The sequence below is a fragment of the Ptychodera flava genome, chromosome 11 (genome assembly GCF_041260155.1).
Source record: "Ptychodera flava strain L36383 chromosome 11, AS_Pfla_20210202, whole genome shotgun sequence".
In the NCBI taxonomy this organism is placed as follows: domain Eukaryota; kingdom Metazoa; phylum Hemichordata; class Enteropneusta; family Ptychoderidae; genus Ptychodera; species Ptychodera flava.
The window spans coordinates 3,332,296-3,359,943 of NC_091938.1; the positions used below are offsets into that span (position 1 = coordinate 3,332,296).

At 36.6% G+C, this 27,648-nt stretch overlaps 2 protein-coding genes across 2 annotated transcripts; both read left to right on the plus strand.

The window, feature by feature from the left end:
- Nucleotides 1–1,953: 1,953 nt before the first annotated feature.
- LOC139143166 (protein mono-ADP-ribosyltransferase PARP14-like) lies at nucleotides 1,954–13,132 on the plus strand. Its single transcript, XM_070713301.1, has 10 exons — nucleotides 1,954–2,973; nucleotides 3,149–3,306; nucleotides 3,572–3,808; nucleotides 4,013–4,183; nucleotides 5,051–5,108; nucleotides 5,754–5,872; nucleotides 10,659–10,895; nucleotides 11,048–11,195; nucleotides 12,535–12,644; nucleotides 13,004–13,132. The coding sequence occupies exons 1-10, from the start codon at nucleotides 2,895–2,897 to the stop codon at nucleotides 13,130–13,132; spliced, it is 1,446 nt and encodes a 481-aa protein (XP_070569402.1). The 5' UTR covers nucleotides 1,954–2,894.
- On the plus strand, nucleotides 11,490–26,505 carry LOC139143280 (protein mono-ADP-ribosyltransferase PARP14-like). The gene is made up of 15 exons (XM_070713479.1): nucleotides 11,490–11,536; nucleotides 12,535–12,644; nucleotides 13,004–13,239; nucleotides 13,491–13,712; nucleotides 14,259–14,349; nucleotides 14,469–14,630; nucleotides 15,143–15,211; nucleotides 15,581–15,751; nucleotides 16,270–16,476; nucleotides 16,689–16,903; nucleotides 18,497–18,574; nucleotides 19,297–19,668; nucleotides 22,413–22,554; nucleotides 23,878–24,055; nucleotides 24,435–26,505. Exons 3-12 carry the CDS (start codon nucleotides 13,144–13,146, stop codon nucleotides 19,570–19,572), a joined length of 1,587 nt encoding a protein of 528 aa, XP_070569580.1. The 5' UTR covers nucleotides 11,490–11,536; nucleotides 12,535–12,644; nucleotides 13,004–13,143; the 3' UTR covers nucleotides 19,573–19,668; nucleotides 22,413–22,554; nucleotides 23,878–24,055; nucleotides 24,435–26,505.
- The last annotated feature ends 1,143 nt before the right edge of the window (nucleotides 26,506–27,648 follow it).

Here is a 27,648-nt window from a genome sequence, read left to right on the forward strand (position 1 = left end):
AATGCTGTTATTAATAAGCAACATTTCATCTGTTACTTCTATTCAAACAATTTTAATGGCTAAATTATTCACTTGTGCAATTATAATGCAAATATCGAAACAGTCTCGCTTTATCTTTAGAAAATGTCACTCAGACGTCTTCTTACCTAATAATCAATAAACGTTACAACCATAGCATATGACACCATCCTCATATAAATGATCTTTCAGACATGGACAAAGTGTTTAAAGAACATTAATCAGAAGAAGTTCAAGCGCACTGACTTGAAGGCATCTTCAGTTGAAATATCAAACTGTATACTAGTCAAAGGCCTGTCCGTCGGTGTAAATGAAGATACCCTACAATTATACTTTGAAAGCAAGAGGAGCGGGTGCGATGAAGTGGTCAAAGTGAAAGTTGACTGCGAAAGAAATTCTGCTCTGGTTTTCTTTGAAAATTATAAAGGTAAGAGCAATTTACGCTCTCTCATTACAGTACTGTAGCTGAAATTTTATATATTGGAAAGCCATCACGATATCGGAAATGTGGGCTATACTTAAAATATGCTAGAGTAATTTTCTTTAACAATTACAATCAGAGTTAAGGAAAGTATATTTACAGAACGAAAATACACTCTTTTTGGCATAAACATATCTATGTCTAAAGTATATATGTGTAAAAACTGTCTATGTTTATAACAATGGGCGACGTGTTACGAAATGTGATCTAGTGTTATCAGATTATGGAAGGGTATGACTGTGACTATGTACTCTCTTATCTTCCTAAAGTGTATCTGAACTATGTAAAGAAACTAGTTACTGTATGACGACACGAAAATCTTATGTTAAATCGAGATCGTTTTTCGTCATATATGAGAAAATAAAGATGTTTCTCATCTCTAAAAAGCCTAATTTTTCCGTAATTGTCGTTATAATTACTCTTTTAAAATTAAATAAATTCCAAATTGTCAGAGAAAGTACAATGGATTGTGGGAAAGGGAGATGTTTGGACCTTTTGTCTGAAACTTATCATGCATCACACAATACGATGTGTTTTAACAGCAGTGACCATTCACTGCATGGCACTTTGCAAATTCAATCGTAGTTGTGATAAAATTTGGCGAAAATCCACGGACAAAGGTATTTATGGTACAAAAAAGTCAATTTTACTGAAAGCCATATTTTTGTTACTTTTTAGTGCCTTATGAAATGGTTGAATAGAGAGAGGAAATAGCCAGGAAATGTTGTGTTAACAACAGGGCAAGCTAAAGCTGCTATTTCTAGATTTCCTTTATATCCTCGCGTCATATTGCTGTCAATTCTGATGCGTTTTTCTGGTTAGTAATGGCAGCTGTTGATTAAGTTCAAATTGACCCTTGGGTGGTAAAACCAGGTGGAAAGGAATGATTATGATTAATGCAAACAAATTTAAGGGTATCACTTCTTATTTTACAGTGATTGAATCTGTCCTGAAACGACAGCACAAGATCAATAATGCACAGGTGGAAGTTCAGCCGTTTCATGAAAGCATAGGGTACGTCGTAAGCACAGAACAACCTGTTCCTTCATTACCTGAACCGACTTCATTCTCTCTCAATGCAAAAGTTCTCAAATACATAAGAGGCAAGACGTCATACTTGAAGGAGCTGGACGAAGATATGTCACAACATCATAGCCAAATAGACTGGGATGACTACAGTGGAGGAGACACTTTGGTCATCAAATCAACGTTATCCGTGAAGACTCCAAATGTTCATGCAGTAGTGAAGACATGGTCCCAAGATGTCACAGACACACTGGGTGAATACATGAAGCAGTTCAAGACTGTATCAATAACCGTAAATGAGGGTATCTGGCTCGAGGTCAGAACAAATATTGGGCACAAAAACAGAAGCGTTAGAACCAGAATGTGATGATGAGGCTACTAGTGTTACCTTACTGGGCAGTTAGAAGAGGTCCAACGAAGTGAAACCATTGTCCGTACGGTGATCCAAGACATAGAGGCAGAACTGGAAAAACAAAGGCAGCAGGTTGATGAAATCGTACCATTAAACGAGTTGAAGATCAAACAACTGATGGTTTGCAAGTTCGCTGAAACAGTAGCTAGAAGTTATCCAGACTTAAATGCTACGGTAGATGAAAAAAGTAAGAGTATAACATTACATGGAACACGTGCTGATGCTTTGGGTGCAAAGCTAGAAATGTTCGAATCTTTCAATAACATGGCCACCATAAGAATCTCACCACCATCAAAATCTTTGATCGACTTCTTGTCAACTTATTCAAGAAGAATTCATGATCTTTTCCGTGAGCAAAAGCTTGAAGCTGCATTTTCAGTTGAGGAAGGGGACATTTTCTGTTCGGCGGTGAAGAAATGTGATGTAAAAGCGGCAGTAGAGATAATTCGTGACAGCGCAGATGAAACGACCATAAAGATACCTCCGCAGTCAGAAGTTGTTCTTGATCAGGATGAATGGGGAATGTTGATCGAAAAACTGCAATCAGACTATAGAGCAGAGATAGCTGTCTTGAAAGACGCCGCTTTGAACGTCAAAATCACTACCTTCAAGACGTCACTGTCTACTGTTCAGGAGAAAATCGTAAAATTTCTCAAAACGCATACTATTGTTGAAGATGTAATAAAAGGAGACTGTGAAAAGCTTCAAGTTCTCTTCAAATTCAAAAAAGGTGAACTCGATGATTTAAAACGAGGACAACTAAAAGATGTAAAGGTGACAGAGGATTTTACGGGAAGAGTGGCACTATAACCATTGAAGGTACTGAAGATGACATCAAGGCCACAAAAAATAAACTGAAGGAACTAATTGATAGTGTTCTTATAGACCAGTACACAAGCGACAGATCCAGGAATACGGAAGCTTTTCAAACAGCAGAAAGGCCAAGCACTCCTCAAAATGATAGAAGATACAGAGCACTGTTCAATAAGGATTCAGGACAAGCCAGAAGATGCTGAGACACTTAAAGGATCATCCGGTAAGCACTCATCAAATGTACAAGACTCAAACAGAATACTTGATTAATGCATGATGCTTTGGTGATCTAATTAATCTCTTAAAAAAATAAAAGGGAATAGTTCAATACATGATGATTATTTTGCAGGATTTATTGTTATTTTCACACGGCTAAAACAGTTGTCTTTTGATTTCAGATGGAGAAGGTGAAGACAATGACGATAATGACCCGCTCGGAGGATACTTTGTCCCCCAAAGATCAGACTGGAATATTCAGTCATCAACTTACTCACATTTTACAACAGCAGAGGGTAAAACCATCAGGCTTGTGAAAGGAAATATCGCAAAACAAACGGTGAGAAAGATTGTGTATGAGGAAATATCGGTGACGATATAAATATTATACTTGACCAGATTGCGTTTTGTATATGCTTGAGCATGTCAGTATGTTCAGTCACAGTAGGACAACAGATGACAAGCAACGTCGATTAAGTCATTCATTATTAATCTAATAAGCAAACAGGCTGCATGTAGCGTTAGAGCAACTTTCTTCTTTCAATATTACATTTATCAAACGAAAATATGAAAAGAAATCTCAGGATATCTCTTTCATAATATAGGCTGACGTCATCGTCAACACAATTGAGAGAACGTGCGATTTGACAAGGGGAGCAATATCTCGATCTATTTTACAAGTCGCCGGAGCTGATCTGCAAGATAATATAAACAATGAGACAGGTGGTCCCATCAAAGAGGGTGATTTGATCATCACTAGTGGTGGTTACCTTAATTGTAAAGCTGTCTTCCATATTTGTACCCTGGGAACGCAATGGAACGACGGTATTGCAGCTTCAAAGGTATGACCCTGATAATAACGAAGTTCAAGTTACAGCATTGTGTTTGGCATATAGATATCATGTTGACTACAAACCTGTATGTAACTTTTCTTTAACGTCAACAAATCATCGACCTGTCATGTACGTTAAACTTGGTACCCCATTTTTACCATAGCTTCTCCAAGTGTTGTTGGTGAATGTCTGAAAATCGCACACAAAAAGCAGATGTGTTCGATAGCTATTCCTGCAATGGGTACAGGTAACCTTGGATATCCAAGAGACGTGGTTGCTCGCATGTTGTATGACGAAGTCAAGAAATTTAGTATCCAAGAACCAGGAAGCACTCTATCGGAAGTCAAGGTTGTGGTGTACGACAAAGACCAGCCAACTTGCCAGGTATAGTTTTTCCCTCAGAATTTCTTCTGTTGATGTAATAGTGAACACGGCTATTCGAAACTCTGTTTTACACCAACCTCACAACAAATATAACATCGCATTCTTCATCTTTTTTGAACCGCGTAGACTTCTGCGGGATGATGTGTTCGGGCATTTGTAGAAAACCTGATATTATTCATTAAAGTTGTCCTATAACAAGACGTGATAATACACACTAGTGCTCACAGAAAAGCGACATTATCATAAAAACAAAAGCGATACATCATACACGTCCAGCATCAACTTACAACAAGTATATTTGCAGTATACAAGGGTAAAAGTACTCTTCAAAGTTGGCCAGAGTTCTCCTTTCTAGATGGAGAAAATTGCCCGACTTAGTCATGAATTAAGGACGCTTTCATTTTTTTCACGAAGGAAGCAACTACTCATTTACATAGCATTTGAGTTGTAAAGAAATACTTTTAAATATTAGCTCACGTGTGCTACAAATATTAATTACTGATAATTCTATAAATATTAAAATATCAATAGTTGCTCCAGCGTAAGCTAGCTTTTTGCTGCTAGTTTACTTATAATGCGACTCAATTGTGTCCTTGCTCTTTCCATTCAGGAGAAAGGAGAGTGGTTGTCGACACATAAAAATTACATATTTAGTTTTCGAGCTTGTGCTTGTTGAAGCATGCTAGTTGTATTACATTGATCGTTCGCATGTTCAAACGAGCGAGCAGCGAGCACGTGCGAGAGTGTGTATGTAGCGCTGCGATTGTGTGCGTTAACTGTACTTCGAGAAATGTTGATAAATTGACGATTTGACGTTTACTAAGTTAAAATACACCTATATTTATGCGTATTCGACCCTCGTTCTAGGCCTTTGAAGACGAGATGGCAAGACTGCATGGTAAACGTCCAGCACATGAAAAACTAGGTATATGAACAAAATATGTGACTTACTAAATTAATTGATTCCCCTAATTTCTATCTCTGTTGAAACTCAATGAAAGGATTTGCATCAGCTGCTCTCTTTTAAATTGCTATTACTACAGATACCGCTTGCCTTGGAACTCGCATGTAACAATATTAACTGTCACTAAGTAAATGAGAGAAAACTATCTGGTGACTTCCTCTTTACCATGTTGTGTATGTCGAAACTATCTAATGTTATTTACTTGTGTACAGTTTCTCAGTCTTTCATACTCTGAAGTTATTGCTCTTGAAACATGCTTGTGTTGGTTTGCACGACTTCATGTCAAAGCGCCCTTAAAGGCGCCCTTCTCAATCCCTGGTTCTCGCATTAGCGAATGTGTCAACAGCCATTAACAGTTTGTCATTCTTTTGTTTTCTATTGAATATTTTATCAAGTAAATAATATTTATACTAGATAAATCTGATAATTGAGTGGGGGCTTTAAAATTGGCAGTGTGTACCACTGGCATAAAAATACGTGTCAGTTAGTGTTGCAGATGATCATTAATTATATGAATGGGATATCTCACTCAAATCACTGCATAGTTTGGTTAATGTTGACCCATGAAGAATTTACGTAAGACTTGAAAATGTTCATCTTTTGCAGGAATTACTTTGACATCGAAACCGAGTGTAACATCTACAACACCCCTTGGCACGACAAGTTTTAAAACAGCCGAAGGGAAGGTAGTCAAGTTAGTTAAAGGAAGCATTGCCAATCAACAGGTTAGTCCGGTATCACAATAACAATGATAATGTATTATGCCTGCCTGCCTGTCTGTCTGTCTTTCTGTAAGTCTGTCTGTCTGTCTGTCTGTCTGTCTGTCTGTCTGTCTGTCTGTCTGTCTGTCTGTCTGTCTGTCTGTCTGTATGTATGTATATGTATGTATTTATGTATGTATGTATGTATGTATGTATGTATGTATGTATGTATGTATGTATGTATGTATGTATATATGTATGTATGTATGTATGTATGTATGTATGTATGTATGTATGTATGCGTGCGTGCGTGCGTACGAACGTACGTACGTACGAATGTGTGCATGCATGATTGTATATGTTTGCTTCTCTGCTTCTCTGGTTAAAACCGTTGTTTGCTACACCGGATAATGGTCAGTCTGTTATATGTTTTGATAAAACTGCGGTTGCAGGGAACTCAGTAACAAAATCTGGAAGGAAACGACTTAATTATGATACTAGCTTGGCTTTTCAGGAGATCCACTTGTTCTGTTTGGTTGGCTTATTTTAATCATCGAAGTACGATGGTGATTTAGTTTCAGGAGAATAAGGAATGTTGGTTCTGTCACAATTACCAAAGGTGTTACAGTCAAGGCCATTATTCTTCGGTGGGGCAAGTTGGTAATTACCTACCAATTTAGCTAGGGATATTGCAATATACCAAGGGAACTTCCTAAGCCAAACTCTGTTTTCCTATCTGCAGCGGCAAGATGAAATCTAAACAAACACAGCGGGTAACAAATTTTACAGCCACCAATGGTGATCTGATACCGGGATGAACCATAATGTACTCCACTGTCCGCTTTATGTTTCAGTAATTTAGCTGGTCAGACGGAACTTTGGTAGTGATTTTGTATGTGTGGCTCAGTTCATCGTGTAGTATGTTGAACACTGTTCTGATTGCCGGCTGGTTAGGTACAGTACAAGTATTCTACTGAAAAAAGTATTTTGTCAATATTTTAACGGCTGCAATCAAAGGTTTCTTCACCCACAAAAAATTAAGCACCTAGTTGTGCAGGTCATGTCAAACTTTTTGATTGTGGCCTTCCAGGATGTTTTGGGCAATGGTACTGAGAATGAGATGGGCGATGACATGCTGAAGTGCCGTCTGTGGTGCATTTATTCTCTGAGCGATATTTATCATAGTTTCAACTTCATGTAGCTTCGTACAATTTTGTCATCTTGTCTCGAATTTCGATGGAGCTTTCAAGACAGACTGTAAAGTTGAATTTTTTGAGTCGCTGATTGCTTTTGAATTAGACTCCTGTGAACCACACAGTAAAGACCAGCTTTTGAAAGATTAATGTACATGGGGTGATCTCAAACTTTTGTACAAAATACCATGTTTTGTAATGATGTTACTTCATGCAGCTTTTTCAAACCTAGTTATGTGCAATATATATCAAAAAGAAGACAAGGCACGATATGATCTCTTAGGATCATGTTTTATTCCTTGTAGTTTTCATTCCCCAATCCAGTCCCCTTTTAACAAACCTACATGAAAATGGTTCATCCCAGTTATCAGATCACCATTGCTGGCTGTAAAATCTCATTACCCGCTGTGTTTGTTTAGATCTCATCTTGCTGCTCCAGATAGGAAAACAGAGTTTGGCTTAGGAAGTTCCCTTGGTATATTGCAATATCCCTAGCTAAATTGGTAGGTAATTGCCAACTTGCCCCACCGAAGAATAATGGCACTAACTGTAAGGGCTTTAATTTTAAAATATAAACCCATCAACACCTTTTAGATGTGATTGGGGGGGGGGGGTTCAGTCCCTTCTCTCTACTTCCCAATCCCTTGTGGAGTGGCAAACTTCTATTAATTGGCAGAATAACAGCAGATGCTTTTCTTTGACTTTCTGTACATTTGATGTCCATGCCATAAATGCGGGATTCAAGGTAAACAACGGTGTAATTCATAGCAATCGTAAATATCGTTCTTACCATGAATGTGGGTCCGTGTGGTTTGTGGGTGAGAATTTGTGCATTTTTGGTGACAAAATATTGATGGCCAGGGGCAGGCTTTGATCCGACGACCTGGGATGAAGAGGCAGTAGCTTTGCCAAGTGAGTGTTATGCTGCTAATAGCAAGCAAAGAAATCAAAGGCCATAAACTTTACCTCATATAGGGGTCACGGGAAATCATGACGCTCGAAGATGTTTTGGATTGCAATAAGAGAATGTGGCTCGACACGACAGGTTTTACGTTAGGAATTGCATTGTGGTTTTATGGCCACTCATTTAATGATCATTCTTGTATTCTACCAGTGAAAATTGTTAATTGTTAATTGTTTTAATTCTTCAGTGTTTATTCCTTTAAACTCGCGAAAGGACTGTGGATATGTAGCATCGAAATTATACCAAAGACTTTCAGAGACTTGTCTAAGGCACACGGTAGCTCAAAGGGTAGAGGGACTGTTATTCGCAGAGTCCTGGGGTTGATCTCCACCAGGAACATGTCAGACTTTGTAAATAAGCAAAAAAGAATAGACAACCTTGAAGGTGCGTGGCTGTATATAAATATATGCAAATTAGCATTATTATTTATAAAATAATATATAGTTGCGATCGAAGATACCAAGGAGGCATGGGAGACTGGCAGGAAAGCAGTCCAGGTGTTGGGCTTCGCCAGAAGCAGACAGGATGGGATTGGAGTGGTGTGGCCTTTGGGTCATGCTAGAGCTCCCACTGCAGAGGCCAAAAAGCACAGTCGTACGCTTCTATTTGGTGACAAATGGCTTCGCTAAAGTCCTTGAGGTCATGTGCGGGGATTTCCAGCGAGAAGGCCCGCAGAAGAACAATCGCTACTTTTACAAGTTGCCAGCGAGCGATGAAGCCCAGTTGCACCTTGAGATTGGCAAGAGCGAGTCCTTCCTCAACAGAGTAGGGAAAGAGATCCACTGAAATCCCTCCGTGTCCTAGAAACCCCTAGCATTGTGAGGCCCCGCACATAGGTAGAGTGCATTGAGCCACGACCGGCTAAGCCTCCCAGCTATAAATTTAGTTGAGATCGGGTACTATTCCTATTTTTTACCCTTAGTCGGACATGTAAAAATGTTACTAGAACGCCAAAATATTTAGGATAACCAAAGTTTTGACAACCTTACATAGGGACAACAAGTTCTTGCGCAAAAACCAATCGCATATAATCCTCCTACATGTACCACCATTTAGCCCAAGGGGTCATGATCCCTTTCTTATGTGCCAGTCCAAAGGATCTCCTCAATGTCACAGTCATACTGTGTTCATCCTTCGAGTAAACTACTTCTACCATACTAAAATTTAGAGTCTCTGCTTTTTAAAATATTATTATTAGGGGGTTTCCTTGTCATCTTTGATGAGAAATATTGCTTTGAAAAATATTGGGTTGGCAACATGCAGCTCCACCTTAATATAAATGTAAGTAGAGAAAAATTTGGTTATTATGTAAAACTGGATCTTAATGGTAAATCAGTGTCCATGCGAGTAGACATGGCAGCTGACTACATTATTATGTTAAAGTCAGAGTTTGACAAGGATTTCAAAAAAATTTCTCTAAGAAGGTCGGGAATGAAATTGAAAAGCTATACTGGTGATCTCATTTCCGTTAGTGGTGAAATTTTGGTCGAAGTGAGCTATGAAAGTCAGCGTGTCAACTTGCAACCGATAATAGTAGATCATCCAGGTAAACCAACATTACTTGAGCGAAACTGGTTGAAAAGTTAAAATTATATTGGGTAAGATTTTTGCTGTGTAGCTAAAAGAGCTAACAAAGAAAACTCCGGTGATTGTATGACCGATAAGACGAAAGACAAACTTGATTTAGTCTTACGTAAGTACAAAATGTATTTTCTTATAGCTATGATGGTATGCGTGGACGCAAAGCTCACATCCGTGTTAAAGAAGGTGCCAAGCATTTGTTTCATAAATCTCGTAGAGTTCCATATACACTTCGTGGAGCAGTGGAAATAGAGTTACAAAAGTTAGAGGAATGGTGTAATTGTCAAAGTAGACCGCTCTAATATAAAATTCAAAGGCAGTCGGAGGTTAGGAAGCGCCATAGCTCACCCAAAATGGCAACCCGTTCTTCTAAACTATCATATCTCATTTTTCTGCCTCGTCATCTCGCTTTGTTTCTTTTGTCAAGCTTTCACTTTTTTGCTGTCATACACACACCCCTATACAGAGAAAGCTTGTTCCGAACACCAACGTTGCACTTCAGACAGGCTTTTGTGCCACCCCACTTCCAGAGCCTAAAATGGTGGACCCAACAAAACGTGTTCATGCAACTCCAGCTACACGGCTTCCAAGAGCCAATCAGTAGCCACTTGCACACGTCTTCACCCTTCATCGCATAAGGTAAATCTTAATCGGGCATAAATCTAACAGTAAAAATATATTCTGCCAAATTAATAGAAGTCTTCAGTGCTGTTAGGGAGTTTGCAGTAGAGGTAGGGATCTGAACCCCTCCATCAACACCTTGAAGATGTTGAGGGGTTATTTTTTTAAATTAATGCCCTCAAAAGCTTTTTTTAATTGCGCCAGAACCGATACCGCTTAAACTACTACTTTTGGTTAGACTGAAGACTTAAATAGAAATAACGCCCGAAGTAGGTGGTTAATGTATCATGTCTCTCAAATATTCAAACAAGACAGTTCTCAAACAAAAACTTTGAAATTTCAGGCTGCATTTTTACATCTCATCTCATCTCATGTCATCTCATTTATAATAGTTTTGCGAATGCGATAGCTATGTACCCGTTGTCTGTATGATAATTTGTTTTTTTCATAGGTGGATGTGATTCTGAACACTACCAGCACAGAATGTGACCTTTCCACTGGAGTTGTCTCTCAGGCAATTTTAAAGGCAGCTGGTGTACAACTACAAGGGGATATCAACCAGAACAAACCTCCAACAGTGTCTGAGGGAGATGTAGTAGTCACTGGTGGTGCAAACCTGAATTGCAAATACATATATCATGTTTGCATCCTCGGAACGAAATGGGATGGAGGCGCTACAGTTGAACCGGTAAAGTCTGCTTTTATGATGACCATGAGTGAACAGTGATCATTGATGAGTACAATTAAAGTCATTGTATTTGTGTTTAGTCGATCTATGTTGTTTGCCGGCTTTACTCTAAGTAGACAAGACAACCGTATGTTTCGTTTTTTCCCTCGCAGATCCTGCGGACTGTTCTTCAAACATGTTTTCAAAAGGCACACCACTCCAGTATGTCATCTATCGCCTTACCAGCACTCGGTACCGGAGGTTTGAATTATCCCAGAGATAGAGTTGCCAAGATCATTTATGAAGAAGTCTCTTCTTTTAGTAAGAAACATCCTACCAGTGCTGTGCATGAAATAGGGTTGTGCTGTACGATAAAGATTATAAAAGCATAAAGGTTGGTTGATCTCATTATTGTCGCTGAATACATAATATTGAGTTGCATTATTTTGCGCAAATATACAACACCGATATACTGATAACAGATTTTTGAGAAGGTATATAGAATGATAGCTCTACATGTTCAAAACATATTGCTTGTTAAAAGTTAGCAAATCTAAATTCGACGACACCTTACGCTAATTCATACTATTACCTTGTTTAATTATTATCTCAGGCATTTGAGCATACGATGCAACTGTTTACTGGTGGAATAGGAATGACTGGTAAGTACGAAAGGGTATCCTTTTTAGGGTAGCAATCCAAAACATCACAATTTACTATAAAGAGCACTAACGGTGTCGTCGCCTAGAAATTACATTATTTTGAATGGATAAAATAAGAGTTGAGCCGAGGTGAAACTTCAATTTTCAAATCTTAATTGTGTAGGGTTATGCTGGAAATGTCTTCCTTGTATCACAGCATGTATAGTAGTATGATGGTATTGTGTGTAAATATATCGTCTACAGTAACCCAATCCTGATGTCCATCGACGTACACTTCTTTATTTTCCCAAAACATCAGTTTTTTAAAACAACTGAAACTTTTGCCATCGATTTGGAAATGTCTTCCTTGTATCACAGCATGTATAGTAGTATGATGGTACACGTTATAACTTTTCGATACTTTGCTGATGGTTTTGATAAATAACATAAGCTAATGCTTAATATCAAAATATCAAAACAAATCAATGCAAATCCGAGAATCGGTTATCTCATTGTGCTCGATTCATAAAGCCCAAGACGTGCACTAACTTCATTTCACGAATTCAAGTTCATGAATAATATCAAAAAACTACATTTTATATTTCATCAGAAACATGCATAATTTTTACATTGAAATAAATTTCATACATTTCCTGCAAGACTAAGTACACTATCATAGCTATATAATTCTTATTATAAAACTGTGATTTGACGAAATTACATTAGGCATTATTAACACGATTGGAACTAATTTGGGATAATTGGATCTTCACATTTTTCAAATTTCTAAAAAAAATATTAGGTGCCCTATAGTTTAATGTTGCCATACTAAAAATTACTTATAAAAACAAGTGTGTCACGTAAAAAGAAAAGCAAATGAGGTTACATTTTTAGATGAAATTGATAGTACTTCACCATCCAATTATCCCAAACTTGTTCCATCGTGTTTATTGGAAAGGAAGAAAGTTCGATTGAAATGTTTCTACCTTATCATTTTGAATATGCTTTTTTCCCTTTAGTTGTAGCGCCCCCAACGTCATCACCTGTTGCAAGTATTGCGGGTAATTCATACAAAACAGCCGAAGGAAAGACTATCACTCTTGTCAAGGGAAACATTGTTACAGAGCAGGTAAATCAAATAAATGCTTTTCTTGAATAAACCACTTTAAATCAATCTTCTGTAAAGAAAACGCATTTGCAAATTTCCATTCAAATTTATGATCCCACTGCGGTTTACAAACTCATGACCCATGCTGTCACAGCCCATGTTAACTGACAAAAGTCTGAATAGAGGAAACATAATCGTCTCTTTAATATGTCAACGCATTACAAAGTCTTAGGGAGATGGCGCTGGAAGCTCTAGTGGCCCTCACCGTAATGTAGGCATTTGCTGTAGACTAGACATAGCAATTCTCCAACGCACACTCTTAATATTTCTTAAATATAATAGCAATGTTTTTAACTAATTTGACTTCGTATCTGTTTAAGGCCGACGTGATTGTCAATCCAATTGAAACAAAGTGCTCCTTGGGAACTGGAGTGTTATCACAGGCTATGCTGAAGGTTGCTGGAGACAAGCTTCAGACTGAACTTACCAAAATAAACCGGACCCAGTGAAGGAAGGAGATATGATTTCTACAGACGGTGCTAACTTGAATTGTAAACAGGTTTATCACATGTGCATTTTGGACACCAAATGGGATGGTGGCGTCAAATGTGAACCGGTATTTATCTCTTTCTGTCTACTTGACTGTCTTTTTAGCATTTATGAAACATTTTTATGTTATATTTTCTATTTCAGAATTTTCTTCGAAAAAACTAATTTATATTAACTCCATAGACATTATCGGTCGATTAGCCTTGTACTTTATTAATTTCACCGATGTTGTGTATACGTTTCTGGGTCGTGTCGTAATTTTGTATTGTAAAACTTTTTTATGCGCACTTACATTAACTAGATATTTTTTAAAAACAGCTCATGAGAGGCGTGGTCAAGAAATGTCTAGAAGCTGCAGATCAAGCCAATATGACATCGATTGCGATTCCTGCTATTGGAACTGGTGGTCTTCGATATCCCATCGACATAACAGCTAGAATTATGTATGAAGAAATTAATAAATTTAGTGCAAGCAAACCAAAAGGTAGCTTAACTGATATCAGAGTGGTTGTATACGGTCGAAATGCGACAGTTTGCAAGGTGTGTATTCCAGACCAGAATAAAATATATTTTTGACTGATGATAATCAGATGATAATGCCAATTTAGTGGCTTTGCTGAACGGAGGTTTTGGGAAATGGCTTTATAATGTGTTAATCGGTAACTGTGAATGGATGAATACATAACACTTTTAAATTTCAAATGAAAAGGCTACGGTATAAGACAGCAATAGACAATCATTAACACTTGACTGCCTTGAACATGATAACTTGACTTATAACTTATGATTGATGATGAATTTAAGTCACATTGCATCTCAAACTTCAGTGGTACGATTTTATCTTCCTTTTGAAGACTACTTTTAATTATTCTCTGGTGTATCATTGCCAGTTTTCGACGATAACTTGTCAAGTCGTTCCGATTTGCAATAGATACGTAAATATTTACATAGATCTACTGGGACGTATTTTGTTTTACTCGATATAGTTTACAGACGTAAATGAAAGTGAACAATTATGTCTTACCTATAGTCAATTGTTAATGTATTTGATACCAATGCACAAAATACCCCATCCATGCTATTTAGATCTTTGAGGATGAAATGCAAAAACTGACGACTTCAGGAGCACCAAAAGAAGATGTCGTATCATCCATGAACAAAACCCTTAGAAGACATGGTAATATTACTTGTTGTTTCATTTTGCAATCACATTGTTAATTACGTTTGATTTAGTGATTTTTACAAACTACAGAACTGAAGAGGTTTCAGACTTACGGCAATCCATCCTTTTTACAGAAACGAGATCTGCACTATTCTCCGAATTTAAGAAAGAAAACGAGAAACAGGGTCAAATGATGATTGGTAACATTTGTTTACAAGCGTACCATGGTGATATAACAGCTGAAACAACTGACGCCATTGTCAACAGTACCAACAGAGACCTTGATCTATACAGAGGTAACGCCCATATGCTTAGCTACGTTGTGTGTTAGTTAGCAATGTGACAGTTAATCACTTGAAGAGCATATGCATAATATTTCTGTAACTATAGAAGTGAAACAATTATTCATAGTCACACATATGTGACTTTAATCATTTCATAATAAACCATCTGTAGTTGAGAGTAATAATATCTGCTACTAAAGTTTTATGCACCTTGCAATCTTCAGACTGACTGTTTGTTTGCAGGATACATGAAACTAAAAAACATATTATTACTTTGTACTTGAAGTAATTTCTGTTATTAGTTATTACGCTCAGCTTGTACAATCGACCACTCTAATTTACCATGAGGTAATCTGTATACTTTTATGTCATATTATATATATATATATATATATATATATATATATATATATATATATATATATATATATATATATATATATATATATATATATATATATGAGTCAGAGCAACATTCTTATTTAAAACGGTACTACATTTGTAATTTGTTCCTTACTATCAAGGCTCTGGTATTCAGGCAGCAATTCTTCAGGCAGGAGGCTATTCCATTAGCGACGAATGCCGCAAATATGGTAAGTAGAGTATTTGAACAGGGAAATGTTTATTTATACTAGAAGTAATGGAACATAACGATATAGACTGTTTTACTTATCCATCATTTTAAAATTGTATGAGCGATTTCATTAGATATATTTGACCCATGCTGTACTATGATGCCAAGAAAAGTGTATCTTTTTTCTTGTTTCTATTTTAAGATAAACCAAGTATTTACACTTTATCGATTACAAAGTATTACTGGCGGTTTCTCAACCATAGATAGTGTGTTATCAATAACACATAATATAAGAGACTTCATTAAATGGAGGGACCCCGTGAGAGATTTACAGCGACTTAAGTTTTATTTCCAATTAAAAAGAGGGACAATTTTTTTCTGTCGGCAGGAAAACTACCTCGTGGAGGTATCATCATGACAAGTGCGGGAAATCTTCTGTGCAAGAATATAATCCACGTGGCATTTGAATCGTCAAAGTTTGAGAAAATACTGTTTGACGTGTTCAGTTTTGCAGAAAGCAAGAAATTACAGAGGATATCTATGCCTTTATTAGGAACAGGTTGGAAGAACTAAACTAATTTGGAAAAAAGGAAAACTGGGCTTCTGTTTCAATAGTTGCAAGGATCAGCCACGACATAAGATAATGTTCACTCAACTAATTTGACAAAATTTGATTCACCAATCTCACACAAATTCTTTCAAATTATATGAAATGGTTAACATCAAACCCAAAATATATTATACTATATTCTTAGAATATATGTCTGTATGAGGTACACTTTTCAAACAAGCAGACAAATATTATGATCATCAAAGTATGCACATTGATCGTGATAAAGGTTTTTTTATAGTCAGGCTCTGACAGAAATAAATTATCTGAAATTAGTAAAAGTTCGAATATTTGTTCTATAAATACATACAATATCTCTACGTTATCCTTAAATACTGTTCAGATCTTGTCGACCATCACTATCTTACCAATTGAATGTTCGAACAGAATATTTATGAAAGTAAAGTAAATTCAATTCCCTCAAACAGAAGACATATTCTCTTACTTGTTTAAATCTATCACCACAGGAGGGCTGAAAATGAAGCCGAAAGATGTTATTCGCAAGATCCTAGATACAATTGGTAGTTTCGCGTACAAATGTAAACCACAGACTTTGACACAGATTCGAGTTGTCATCTTCGATTCCAAAGACTGTTCAACATTGCAAGAAGTCATGAAAGAATTCCAAAAGAAGACGATGAAAGAGACGCATGGATTCTTAAAATGGGCTTACGGTAAGTATGACGCAAACTGGGTGATCTACATTTATCTGTGAGTCTTAATTTTTGCATGTGAACCTCTTCTAACAGTTTGTAGTGTCGAATACAAAGTCTGAAAATGACTGTTAGTCATCATGGCAATTTGGAAAAAAAACATGTGTTAGTCATGCTAATATATTTTTGCGCCATATTATGGCCTTCATTGACAGGATAACTTCTTCTTGCAGAGAAAACAAGGACGACGATAAGTCAAGCAGTCAGTCTAATGGCTCCTAGCAAGACAACTGCAGACCAACTGGACACTGGAAGAGCAAATTTCCAAAGTTTTTTAGGCAGAGGGTTTGATAAGGTCACATTTACCCTGTACGCGTGTTCCAATCAGGACATTAAATATGCTGTGAAAAGTTTGCAACAATTTATAGACGAGGAACAGAACGTACAAGTAAGTTTACAAGTATTTCATTTACAGAATAAATTTGGACTTTTGGACATTAAAAATTTTGTGCAGCATATCATTACATCTTTCGCATTTGAAAGTCAAATTGCAGTGATTGTAAAATACTGAATACCTGCGCAAGTACCGCAGCCCCCGCCCCAATTACGACTCTCGAGCCACGTGTCCGTCAACAATTGCCTCTTCTCTTTAAATTTGATTTGCAGTTCACTTGCGGTACCTCAGTTTGGTTTCTTCAAATTGTGGTGTAATTTGCATTTTTTGTGTTTCTTTTTGGCTTTTTGTGCTGTTTTTGGTCAAAAACTTTTCTCCTCTGAAACCTCATGTCCGATTGGGATGACCTCAGATTTGTTAGAAATTTGCCTTTTTTTGGCATTTCTTGTCATATTGGGTCAAAACTCTTTAAAATCTTCTTCAAAACTACAGGCCAGACAGCTTTGATACTGCTGATGTGCAGCATTGTACAAGCTCTTTCTCTGATTGGTCCATTGTCACTATTCACAGCGACTTAGGAGTCTATTTGTATTGTTTTAATTATATTGGTAAGATTCAGCTACCCAATTGAATAACAGCTTATTCAATGCTTCAAATTAGCCTGGATGATATTCAGGATATAGGTCACCAGGGATGCCCTTTTTCAGATTGTTCAGATTGTACAGAAATATGCAAATTTGTATTTTGAAGGCAAATTTTGCCATTTTGGTCAATATTTTATATCCCCAAAGCGCTTGCCTGACAGCTTTAATATTTGTGATACAGGTAGATAGGCATGATCAAAATGTGATATATTCAAATTATTATAACATTTTCAATTTTGTATGTTTGGGGCAATTTTTGCAGTTCTGCTCAAAATGCCTGATACTCGAAAAAGGAAGTAGTCTTATAGCTTTGATGCTTGGTATACAGGTTCCTTCAGATGAAGTAAATGTGATATATGGAAATTATGATGAAATCTGTAATTTTGTATTTGTGGGCAATTTTTGCCATTTTTGGTCAAAAACTTTGTTCTCTAAAACTGTTCGTCTCATGGCTTTGATAATTGGTATACAGGTTCCTAGGGGTTATTTTAATATGATAGGTCAAAATAACGATGAAATCTGCAATTTCGTATTGTTGGGCAATTTTTTGCCATTTTTGGTTAAAAGAATTGTTCCTCTTAAACTACTCGTCCGATAGCTTAGGTTGACATGTTCTTAGGGATGCTCTTAATGTGATGCGTTCAAATATGATGAAATCTTCAATTGTGTATTTTTGCAGCTATTTTTGTCTTTTTTTGGCAGGCCATTGTGAAATGACTATCAAATATATCCATCTTCTTTATCGATACGTGTGTCACAAATAGTTCTTTGCTATATTATACTGTGGGGCTATATCGGCCGTTAGGTAGCTTGCTGTTTAAATGGGAAAGATAATTCATCATAGATGTTTTCTTGGTTCCTTTTACGATTTCTACAGTATGTTTACGTTCCTACCTTTGTTTGCGGTAAAAATATTAGAAATAGAATTACATATAATATTATTGAAACCTGTGCCTTTAGCCTACCCAACCATTCATGATCAGGATGTATGATCAATACACAGGAAATAGAGAAACCCTTCGTTAAGAAATTAAATGATGAAGACTTGGCGAGAATTAGGGAAGTGGCCATTCAACAAGAGGTAATGTAGACTATGAAAATTTATATAAGTGTAACTGAATTTCAGTCCCTGTAAGTTGAGAAACATGTTTTTTACAATTTGTTAACACTGACCAGATTATTTAAGTTAGTAAAGCCATTCTTTTTTAATCGATTAGTCGCGAATTTTGTTATTTGTCGAACACGACAAAATGCTACTTTGATGTCAAATATTAAGCGTTATGTACTCGCTTAAACAACGATGCATTTGCTGAAAATTCATAGTTTCTATTTAAGCTATGCTGAATAAATATTACAAAACTACATATCCTAATGTACTCACCGTACACCATTTTATTATAACGCTACGATATCTCTTCCATAATGCAAAATTCATCGATGATTGAAAATATGAGTTTGTCAGTTGCCTCCCCAGAATCTGTTTGCAGAAAAGACAACATTATTAAATATTAAATTCATCCTTCTTTCTTCTATACTCTGGAGCGAAGTATTCAACTTGTTATTAGTTAAGATAGAAGCGAAACAATTACTTGTCACACAGCGTCAACTTGATAAGAATATTTGCATCAGTTGCATATTATAGAGTACCGAATATTCTCTTAGTTCAACGACTCGGCTTTACAGTCATTAAAGTCTGCAAGCGTTTAATTGTTAAACGTAAGCTTTACTTATGATACGGACAACAGTGGTAATCCTCCTATTCAATTTGTTCTCATCTTGGCAGGACTGTCTTCTTTTTTACAGGTAGAATGTGAACTTCAAGGGGAGTCCCCTTCGATTCCTTCAAAAATTATCCTGAGAGGCTTGGGTCAAGATGTTCTGAGAGCGCTCACGGAGATCAACAAAATTCTGGACGATGTAGCCACCAAAATTCACAACGAAGAGAGGCAAAAGCTACTAGCTCATAACGTGTCATGGATGTTTTATGAAGATGGTACCTTCGAAGGTTACGACGAAAGGGTTAGTGGAATAATCGAATGGCCCATGAAGACGGAGAACAGACTGCTGAATTTCAAATAGGAGATGGACAGTATCTGGTCGATTTGAAAAAAATGATTGAGATTGACCTATTTGATCAGTCCTCAACTGTCGCAGTCAAAAGGGTTGTGAAAGAAAGTAAGTGTTTTCTCACTCTTCATATATATATATATATATATATATATATATATATATATATATATATATGGTAACACAAATTACTTCAAGTACAAAGTAATAATATCTGTTACTTACGTTTCATGCATCCTGCAAACTTCAGACAGAAGTAAAAGGATTCTTAGCGACACTCTCATTTATATGTATTGGGACGTACCATTCTATTTGTAGGTGGTGTTAAAATTTGATAAATAACATTTGTTTTGGTGGCGACATTTTGAAACCAACTCAGAGCGTTTGTTTAACAGCGTAGATTTGTCAGCATTGATAATGTGCAGCTTTTCTGATATACAAAGATGACATCGCTTGCTTATGTTACAGTACCTCGATGCTTTGTCAATATTGACCATGAAATGTCAAAGACTTGTTCCTGACTTTCGAAGCTCCATACATACTTTGACATCTCAGAACTGTTCTTATATTTCTCGTTATGGAATGATTGCATGTGGTTAGTAAAGGTATTATCAGTGAGGCCAACTTAAACCTTCTCCGTGTTGTCTTCCCTTGATACTTATGCCTTATAAACCACGCCTTTGACTTGACAGTTACCCTTCAAGGGACATGCAGACTTGACCCGGCAATTACAATCAGCTGGTTGATCCTTACGCTGATCCGGCGATTACCCTCTTATTATGTGATTTGATAATACTTGCCATATTCTTTATACAGCTATAACTCACTTTAATTGTGTTCCTATTGAAGATCTTGTGAAGTTTAGACCCCTTTGGAAAGTGTTTCTCAACAAGTTGAAGAAATGTCTTGCCAATATTAGTTTCCACGTTCTTGCTGAATGGGGGTTGAACCACGTGATGTGACGTTTCCTGTTATTGTTTCTCCTCGTTGATTGGTTAGTCTTGACATATTCAATTTGATCGGTGTATCCGCTTGTCTTTAGCACCGTATTGTATTTTCTTTTGCATTTATCAAAGCTGCCCTTATCATTTAAAATTGTTGAGATGCGTTTGCTTCGTCAGTTATGTGTTTTATTATAGTTGGCGGGCGATTAGACTGCTTGTGGACATACATTTTTTGGTCATTTGGTTTACGATACGGATAGAACTTGCCTTCATTCAGATTAAATGCCACATCCACGAAGTTTGTTATTTTCTACTTTGTCTCAATTGTGATTTTCAGGCCAATATCACAAAATACCTTTGTGATTTCCTTTTTTATGGAATTGTTTACTTACTTTGTCAATCTCGCTCTTGGTCGGGTCAATAAGTCCATATGTAATGTGTGTATATCATAAAAGCTGCAAATTATCAATGCTGACAAATCTACGCTGTTAAACAAACGCTCTGAGTTGGTTTCAAAATGTCGCTACCAAAATAAATATTATTTATCTAATTTTAACACTACCTATAGAATAGTACGTCCCAAACATATGAATAGCAGTGTAGCTGAGAATCCATTCACTTCTTTCTAAAGATTTGCACGTTGCATGAAACTTAAGTAGCATAAATTATTACTTTGTATTTGAAGTAATTTGTGTTATTATTCATAACGCTCTGCTTTTTGCATCGAGCACAGCAACTTCCCTGGAGGACTTCTGTATGCTTCGAGATATATATATATATATATATATATATATATATATATATATGTGTGTGTGTGTGTGTGTGTGTGTGTGTGTGTGTGTGTGTGTGTGTGTGTGTAACAGCCTTTAATGTGTTATTGATTGACTTGGCAAATGGCACACATTTAATCGTCAACCAATCACACTATTCATATTCATTCTTTCAATTACCTGGACACGTTGACTCGTTGTACAGATTTTTGTATATTCAGAGAATCAATGGGAAACCGACATTAATTTATTGTAACCAATGGAAAGCTAACATGTCAGCAAAGTGTGGTTTGTAAGCATCACATTGTTTGCCATTTAAAAGCAGTGGCGTATGCTTTGAATTCTGTAGCCAGACCGGCAACAGAAACTTGAAACCTGTAATTTGCAGTACGTTGCTGTAGCCAGATCGGCAACAGAAACTTGAAGACTGATGATGTTATACAATTGTTTAGCGTAATAAAAGCCGACGTTGTTGAATTACAACTCATTGTGTGTAATGGCCAATTTCCGACGGCAATAACCGTGACATTAGCGTAGATGGCAGGATTGGCCATTTCTAGTCCGTCCTAGAAGTTCTTACGGAGTGTTGAGACGGAGATTTCTCGACAACGAACAACGCCCAAAATGGTTGTGCTCACAACGTCTAAACTGTCCACGGAGAGTTCGCCAAACAGGTGTTTCTCGTGTCAGTTTTCTGAAACGTAATCTGCAAAGGCTAGTATTGGTGCTGATATCAAAGTGCTGATATCAACATTTTTCCGGCGTAATAAAAGCCGACGTTGGCGAAATACAGCTCATTGTGTGTAATGATCAATTTCTGACGGCGATAACCGTGACATACACACACACACACACACACACACACACACACACACACACCTACACACACACACCACACACACACACACACACATATATATATATATATATATACATATTGCACAGAAAATTGAACAAACTTTCCCTTCTAAGTTATCTGTATCTTTACACTCAATCGTCAAACACGTTCCCTACACTATCAACAAAGACCATATATCGTTTTGTTTAATATATTATCTTCTCCTTTTAAGATTTATCCGTTATCTGCTCTTATACATTCGCATATTTCTTTTTCTCATGTCTATTTTACCGTTTATAGGTGGAATTGTGCTTCCTAATACTTGGGCTCCTATGCTTCCAGCCGATCGATTCAAAAGTGTAGTCCTTAATCAAAGTCACCGGAATACCAAGAGATCGATACCTTTTTCAGGAAGACACACACTCCAACAATAACGGTACAGGTGCGTCAACTATCGTTCATTCAATATTTGGACAGTATTACCATGTAAAGCCAAAGAAAAAATTTGTGCTGTTCCGATAACCCGACCTACCCTATTTTTTGCCTGCCGACCCTAAACTTTTTAGAGCTACGTAAACATGGAAGTAAAAAAGAAAGAAAAACCCATCAAATCACGTGTTCGTTACCTGGCATTTGATTTTTGCTTGAACGAGGACGTATTTTAAGTTTATATTCCTTTTTATATGTATGATACATTTTTCTGGAAATGTCGTGGCCAGTGTTTGATCGCCCTGAACACCTTTAAAGCGCATATTTAAAAATAAAATATTTTGGGGAAAAATCCTTGCCGACCTATCTTCCCTTTTTCTGAAAACCATGTTATCAGAACAGCACAATTTATTTTTTTGGCCTAACTAGTTGCTCAGTATAAAAAAGAAGAAAACTAGTTATTCAACATAACAAACTACTGGAAAAAGTATGCCGTGGGAAATAATACGGGTTACTCAATATATGTAAAACAAGGACTGGCTCGAAAAGACACCCTTTCACTAACGTTACACTGGAAGTGGTCACTACAAATATGCCCCACTGACCCTTTAAGGTCTACAGATCTTTATGGGAATGATTCAGACATGTCTCCTTTAATGTTTTTAAAAAATTAGTTAATTGCTTTCCTGTGAAAGGTGTAGCCACACATGCTGAATTGAGCTTGCCTAAGAGTCGTACAATGACAGATACACACTAAATTTTAGTTTAAGGTAAATATGGAGAATGAAGTTGTAAAAAGTTCCCTTACCCTGTGAATACCTTTTCAGTGTGTTTTTCGTAGCTGGAAGGCAGTCGTTCTAGTTCATTCGCAGTATCTTGTCGACATGGTGCTCAAAGCGTCATATTTAATGCCATTGGCGCTAGCCACATGCATGCACCGAGGAGTTTCCAATGGTTAAGAGCGAGTAAATCGCCTCGAATTTGAAGGAAGAGGGGAGATGAAAGAATAGAAAATTCAATATAGCTTCAAGCTTAGGAACTCGAGGAAGTTAGCCACTTAATTCTGAACAAATTCAGGGGTAAACAATTTATCAACTATGACAGATACACATCACAAGATACTGATACAGCTTATGATTGTGGGTGATCATATTGCCTTTATAATTCGTTACAATTTTGTTAATTTCAAATGATTCATGCCAGTGAGAGTAAATGCAAAGGTGTAGGAAACGGAGGTTATAATAAAACCCACAGCCAATGTAAGAGATGTAATATGTTTTGTCAAAATCTTGGCTTTATACATTTTAAATGAAAACAATTCATCTTCATATTTCAGATTCAAAGGATACAAAATGAAAAGTTGTATCGCCAGTATATTGTACTCAAGCAAAATATGGATGGTAAAAATCCGTCAGGAACGGTGAATGAGCGAAGATTATTCCACGGAACGAGTGTTGATACCATCGATAAGATCAATTCTGGTGGCTTCAATAGAAGCTTTGCTGGCAGACATGGTAGGTGTTGTTTGTTTATCAGTAATGCGGCTCATAATATGGCAGTAGGCCTATATCATATGTTACTGCAAGTGTGCTACAGAGTTTTACATTACCTATAGAAAGAAAAATGAAAAGAAAACATGAATAGTACAAAACATAAATAGAAAACATGAATAGTACATAGGTTAGCTAAGGAAATAATATAGGTTTTTTGTGATATTAAACCTATAGGCATCTCGGTCAGGATTGTTCTCCGAAACGTCGATCTAGTTAAACTTCAACTGTAACATCCTTTGTCTTGTATGAATGATCACTGTATCATTCATACACATCTTTACCTTGTATCACATTGACTGCGTCAAAACTTTACAGAAAGTATCTCGATAATGCGTTACAGCTACACGATACGGAAGAGGAACTTATTTTGCCGTTGAGGCGTCATACCCAGCCACCAGAGGATACTCCGCTCCAGATGCCAGTGGTAATAAGAACGTGTACGTTGCTAGGGTTTTGACAGGCGAATACACCAAGGGTAACTCCGAAATGATCGTACCACCCTCCAAGAACCCAAATGATCCAACCGATTATTATGACAGTGTCGTCGATAACAAAAGTAATCCAGTTATGTTTGTGGTGTTTCAAGATGCAATGGCGTATCCTGAATATCTCATCACCTTCCAGTGAGATCTCCATCAAATTATGACACTTAACTGCAATGTTTGGATTTAATCTTGAGATATTGTCATACGAAGTCATATGAGATGGTTGAAATATCAATTTATATATGCACCATCACACTTATGTAGAATTACATTTTCCCTGCTTTTCTCATAATATGCATTCAGATTACTTGCGCGGAAACAGCTGGAAGAGTTTGTCATAATATAAGTTTTTGAATTAGAATAACTTCGCATATTTACATAATTGAAAAGGTCGCTCTTAGCTATTAGTTTTCTGTTAGTCTTTGAAGTATCTTTCATTTTGAGTTCGATTTTTACTTGCTTGAACGTTTGCGTGCAATGTCAGGAAACAATATCGTTGAGTTTTAGAATGTTTGAAGTAGGACTGAAAAAGAATTTAAACTTTCTTTTCACATCAATTAAGATCAGCTATGCATTCTATCTTTGTATAAAAGGTGAGGAAAGTTTTTCCTCCAGTACTCGACAAAAATCGAAAGTTTTTTGACAAAAGGAAAAATTTGCAGCTCATTTCTAAGCGAAAAGAAACGAATAATACATTTTATAATGTTTACAGACAACTGAAATGTTTGCAATAATTCACACGCTACAATCGATTAAGCGTGCTAGGCAGAGTCATTTTAGGCTACAATGTACTTACTTGATCGTTAAGAGAATGTTAACACAATCTCATGAAAGAGGAAACGCACTAATAAAGTCCCCTTCTTTGATTATCAGAGGGTACTTGTCGGAAAAGTCAATACTTTGTATCTGTAACAGGTATTGTTATTTTTGTAGTTATTATGTAAATATTGTGGCCTAGCCGTGCAAACTATAAATTAGTGAACAGGTTATATCCAACCAACATGTACTTATGATGCTGACATAATTTCTATCGAATGTTGTGAAATATTGTGACACATGTCTTGTAATATTTGTTTTCAACGCAATGGTCGATTGTGCAGATGATTTTTTATTATACAAGCCATAAACATCAATTGTGAATAATATTCATTCCATTGAACATCCTCACATTAAGTGAGTTTAGTCCTGTCTATTTTTATATGATCAATTGCAACGGAATGGCTAGCAGCCACTCAGGGGAGGAATGAACTTTCATAAGCAGTATGTCTGAACCTTTCCCCTTTCATAGGCGATGCATTAACCTTTGTGTAAACTCTAAAATATGCAAACTAACCTTAATACAGAAATTCTGCGCTCGTTACATTTAATTTTTTTTCCCGACCAAGCGGTAGTTAACCATCAAAATTCATTTTAATCAATACCTTGATGTTGTTTTAAAACTAAGCAGGTTTTGAAACCACGTCATTTTTTCACACTATACGCCTATCAAACTGTTAGATTGAATTAACTGATTCTCAGAAACTCTGGAAGGCTTATTAAAAATTTAGTCTTTGCTAAAATCCTTATTATGCACTAACCATCAACCATCAAAATTCATTTTAATCAATACCTTGATGTTGTTTTAAAACTAAGCAGTTTTTGAAAGTACGTCATTTTTGCACACTATACGCCTATCAAACTGTTAGATTGAATTAACTGATTCTCAGAAAGTCTGGAAGGCTTTTTAAAAATTTAGCCTTTTGCTAAAATCCTTATTATGCAATTACTGCAAGTCATATTAGCCACTCAAAAAATCATTACTCACTCTAGTACTTAACCACATGATTGCACCAATGCTATTAGTTAAATGACAGCTAGGTCATTACTCCTAATTCATCAAGTCCATAATCATGTTAAGGTTCCAAGACAAGAAATTGACCTTTTGGATCTAACAATTCTCTGGTGCTGAATAAGTTCGGAACCCCTGTAAATTATACATTTTCTGAAAGCCTAGATATAGGAGAAGATTCTAGAAACCACAGTGTCACCGTTTTTCACATAACTATCATGTGACAGGTAATTTGCATAACCATTCAAAACTCGGTTTTCACTATGTTTTGTCTCAATACTTTAAAATATCTGACTCAAACTTGCTTGAATGCAAGCTGTCACAAGGCTCTTCCAAAGTGTGTCTCAGATTTCTTTATCTTGCTTAGCTTTATTTTGAGCACAATGTCAAAGCAATTAACTAGGGTTAAATTCACTGCTCTGGAAGTTTTTCTGGTATAAAAATTGTTTAAGAAGGTTTAAAATTCTGAGACACACTTTGGAAGATCCTTAGGACAGCTTGCACTCACACAAATTCCAGCCACATATCTCAAAGCATTGAAACAAACATAGGGAAAACCGATTTTTGAAAGGTTATGCAAATTACCTGTCACGTGATAGTTATGTAAACAATGGTGACACTATGGTAACAAAAATGTTCCCCTATATCTAGGCTTTCCGAAAATATATAATTTACGGAGGTTCTGAGCTTATTAACCACTAGAGAATTGTTAGCTTAAAAGGGTCAATTTCTTGTCTTGGAACCTTAAGTGACCTTTGTTATGATTGGTAAATGGGATAGCGCTAAATCAAGTTTTATATCTTTAAATTACACTTTCCTGTGGATAAGTTTTCTTTGCTGGTGAATAATCTCCTGCAAAGCTCCACTTAATATCGTTAGGAGGTTTACATATTCTGTGATTTGATGCGATATTCGTTATAAAGAGCTTTCATGTGGTGGTGTCATTAAATTGCATTTTGCAAACGAATAAACGGGATCGAGAAGATGATACTGTGTCCTTCTGTGTCATTTTTAATATTAAACTGTTAACTGTTTGCCGCAAAAACCCAAATATTTTGATTGATGACGAATTTTACAATTCCTGTTGTATATGTTTTAAATTGTATTAATTTTCTCGGGATGCATTGAATATCGGAGCTAGAGGAACGCCGTTCAAGATGAGTTGGGGATCGGCGTTCTGTACGTGGCTTTTGTGGAGGCACCGTGGGGAAGTGGTTAGGATACCTGACTCACTATAGCAA

Coding starts and splice junctions, on each gene's coding strand:
- LOC139143166 (XM_070713301.1), top strand. CDS start 2,895: ATGATAGAAGATACAGAGCACTGTTCAATAAGGATTCAGGACAAGCCA. Junction 4,184..5,050: donor AAGACCAGCCAACTTGCCAG/GTATAGTTTTTC, acceptor CCCTCGTTCTAG/GCCTTTGAAGACGAGATGGC. Junction 10,896..11,047: donor GAGGCGCTACAGTTGAACCG/GTAAAGTCTGCT, acceptor TTTCCCTCGCAG/ATCCTGCGGACTGTTCTTCA.
- LOC139143280 (XM_070713479.1), top strand. CDS start 13,144: ATGATTTCTACAGACGGTGCTAACTTGAATTGTAAACAGGTTTATCAC. Junction 15,752..16,269: donor TATGCCTTTATTAGGAACAG/GTTGGAAGAACT, acceptor CTATCACCACAG/GAGGGCTGAAAATGAAGCCG. Junction 16,477..16,688: donor ATTCTTAAAATGGGCTTACG/GTAAGTATGACG, acceptor TTCTTCTTGCAG/AGAAAACAAGGACGACGATA.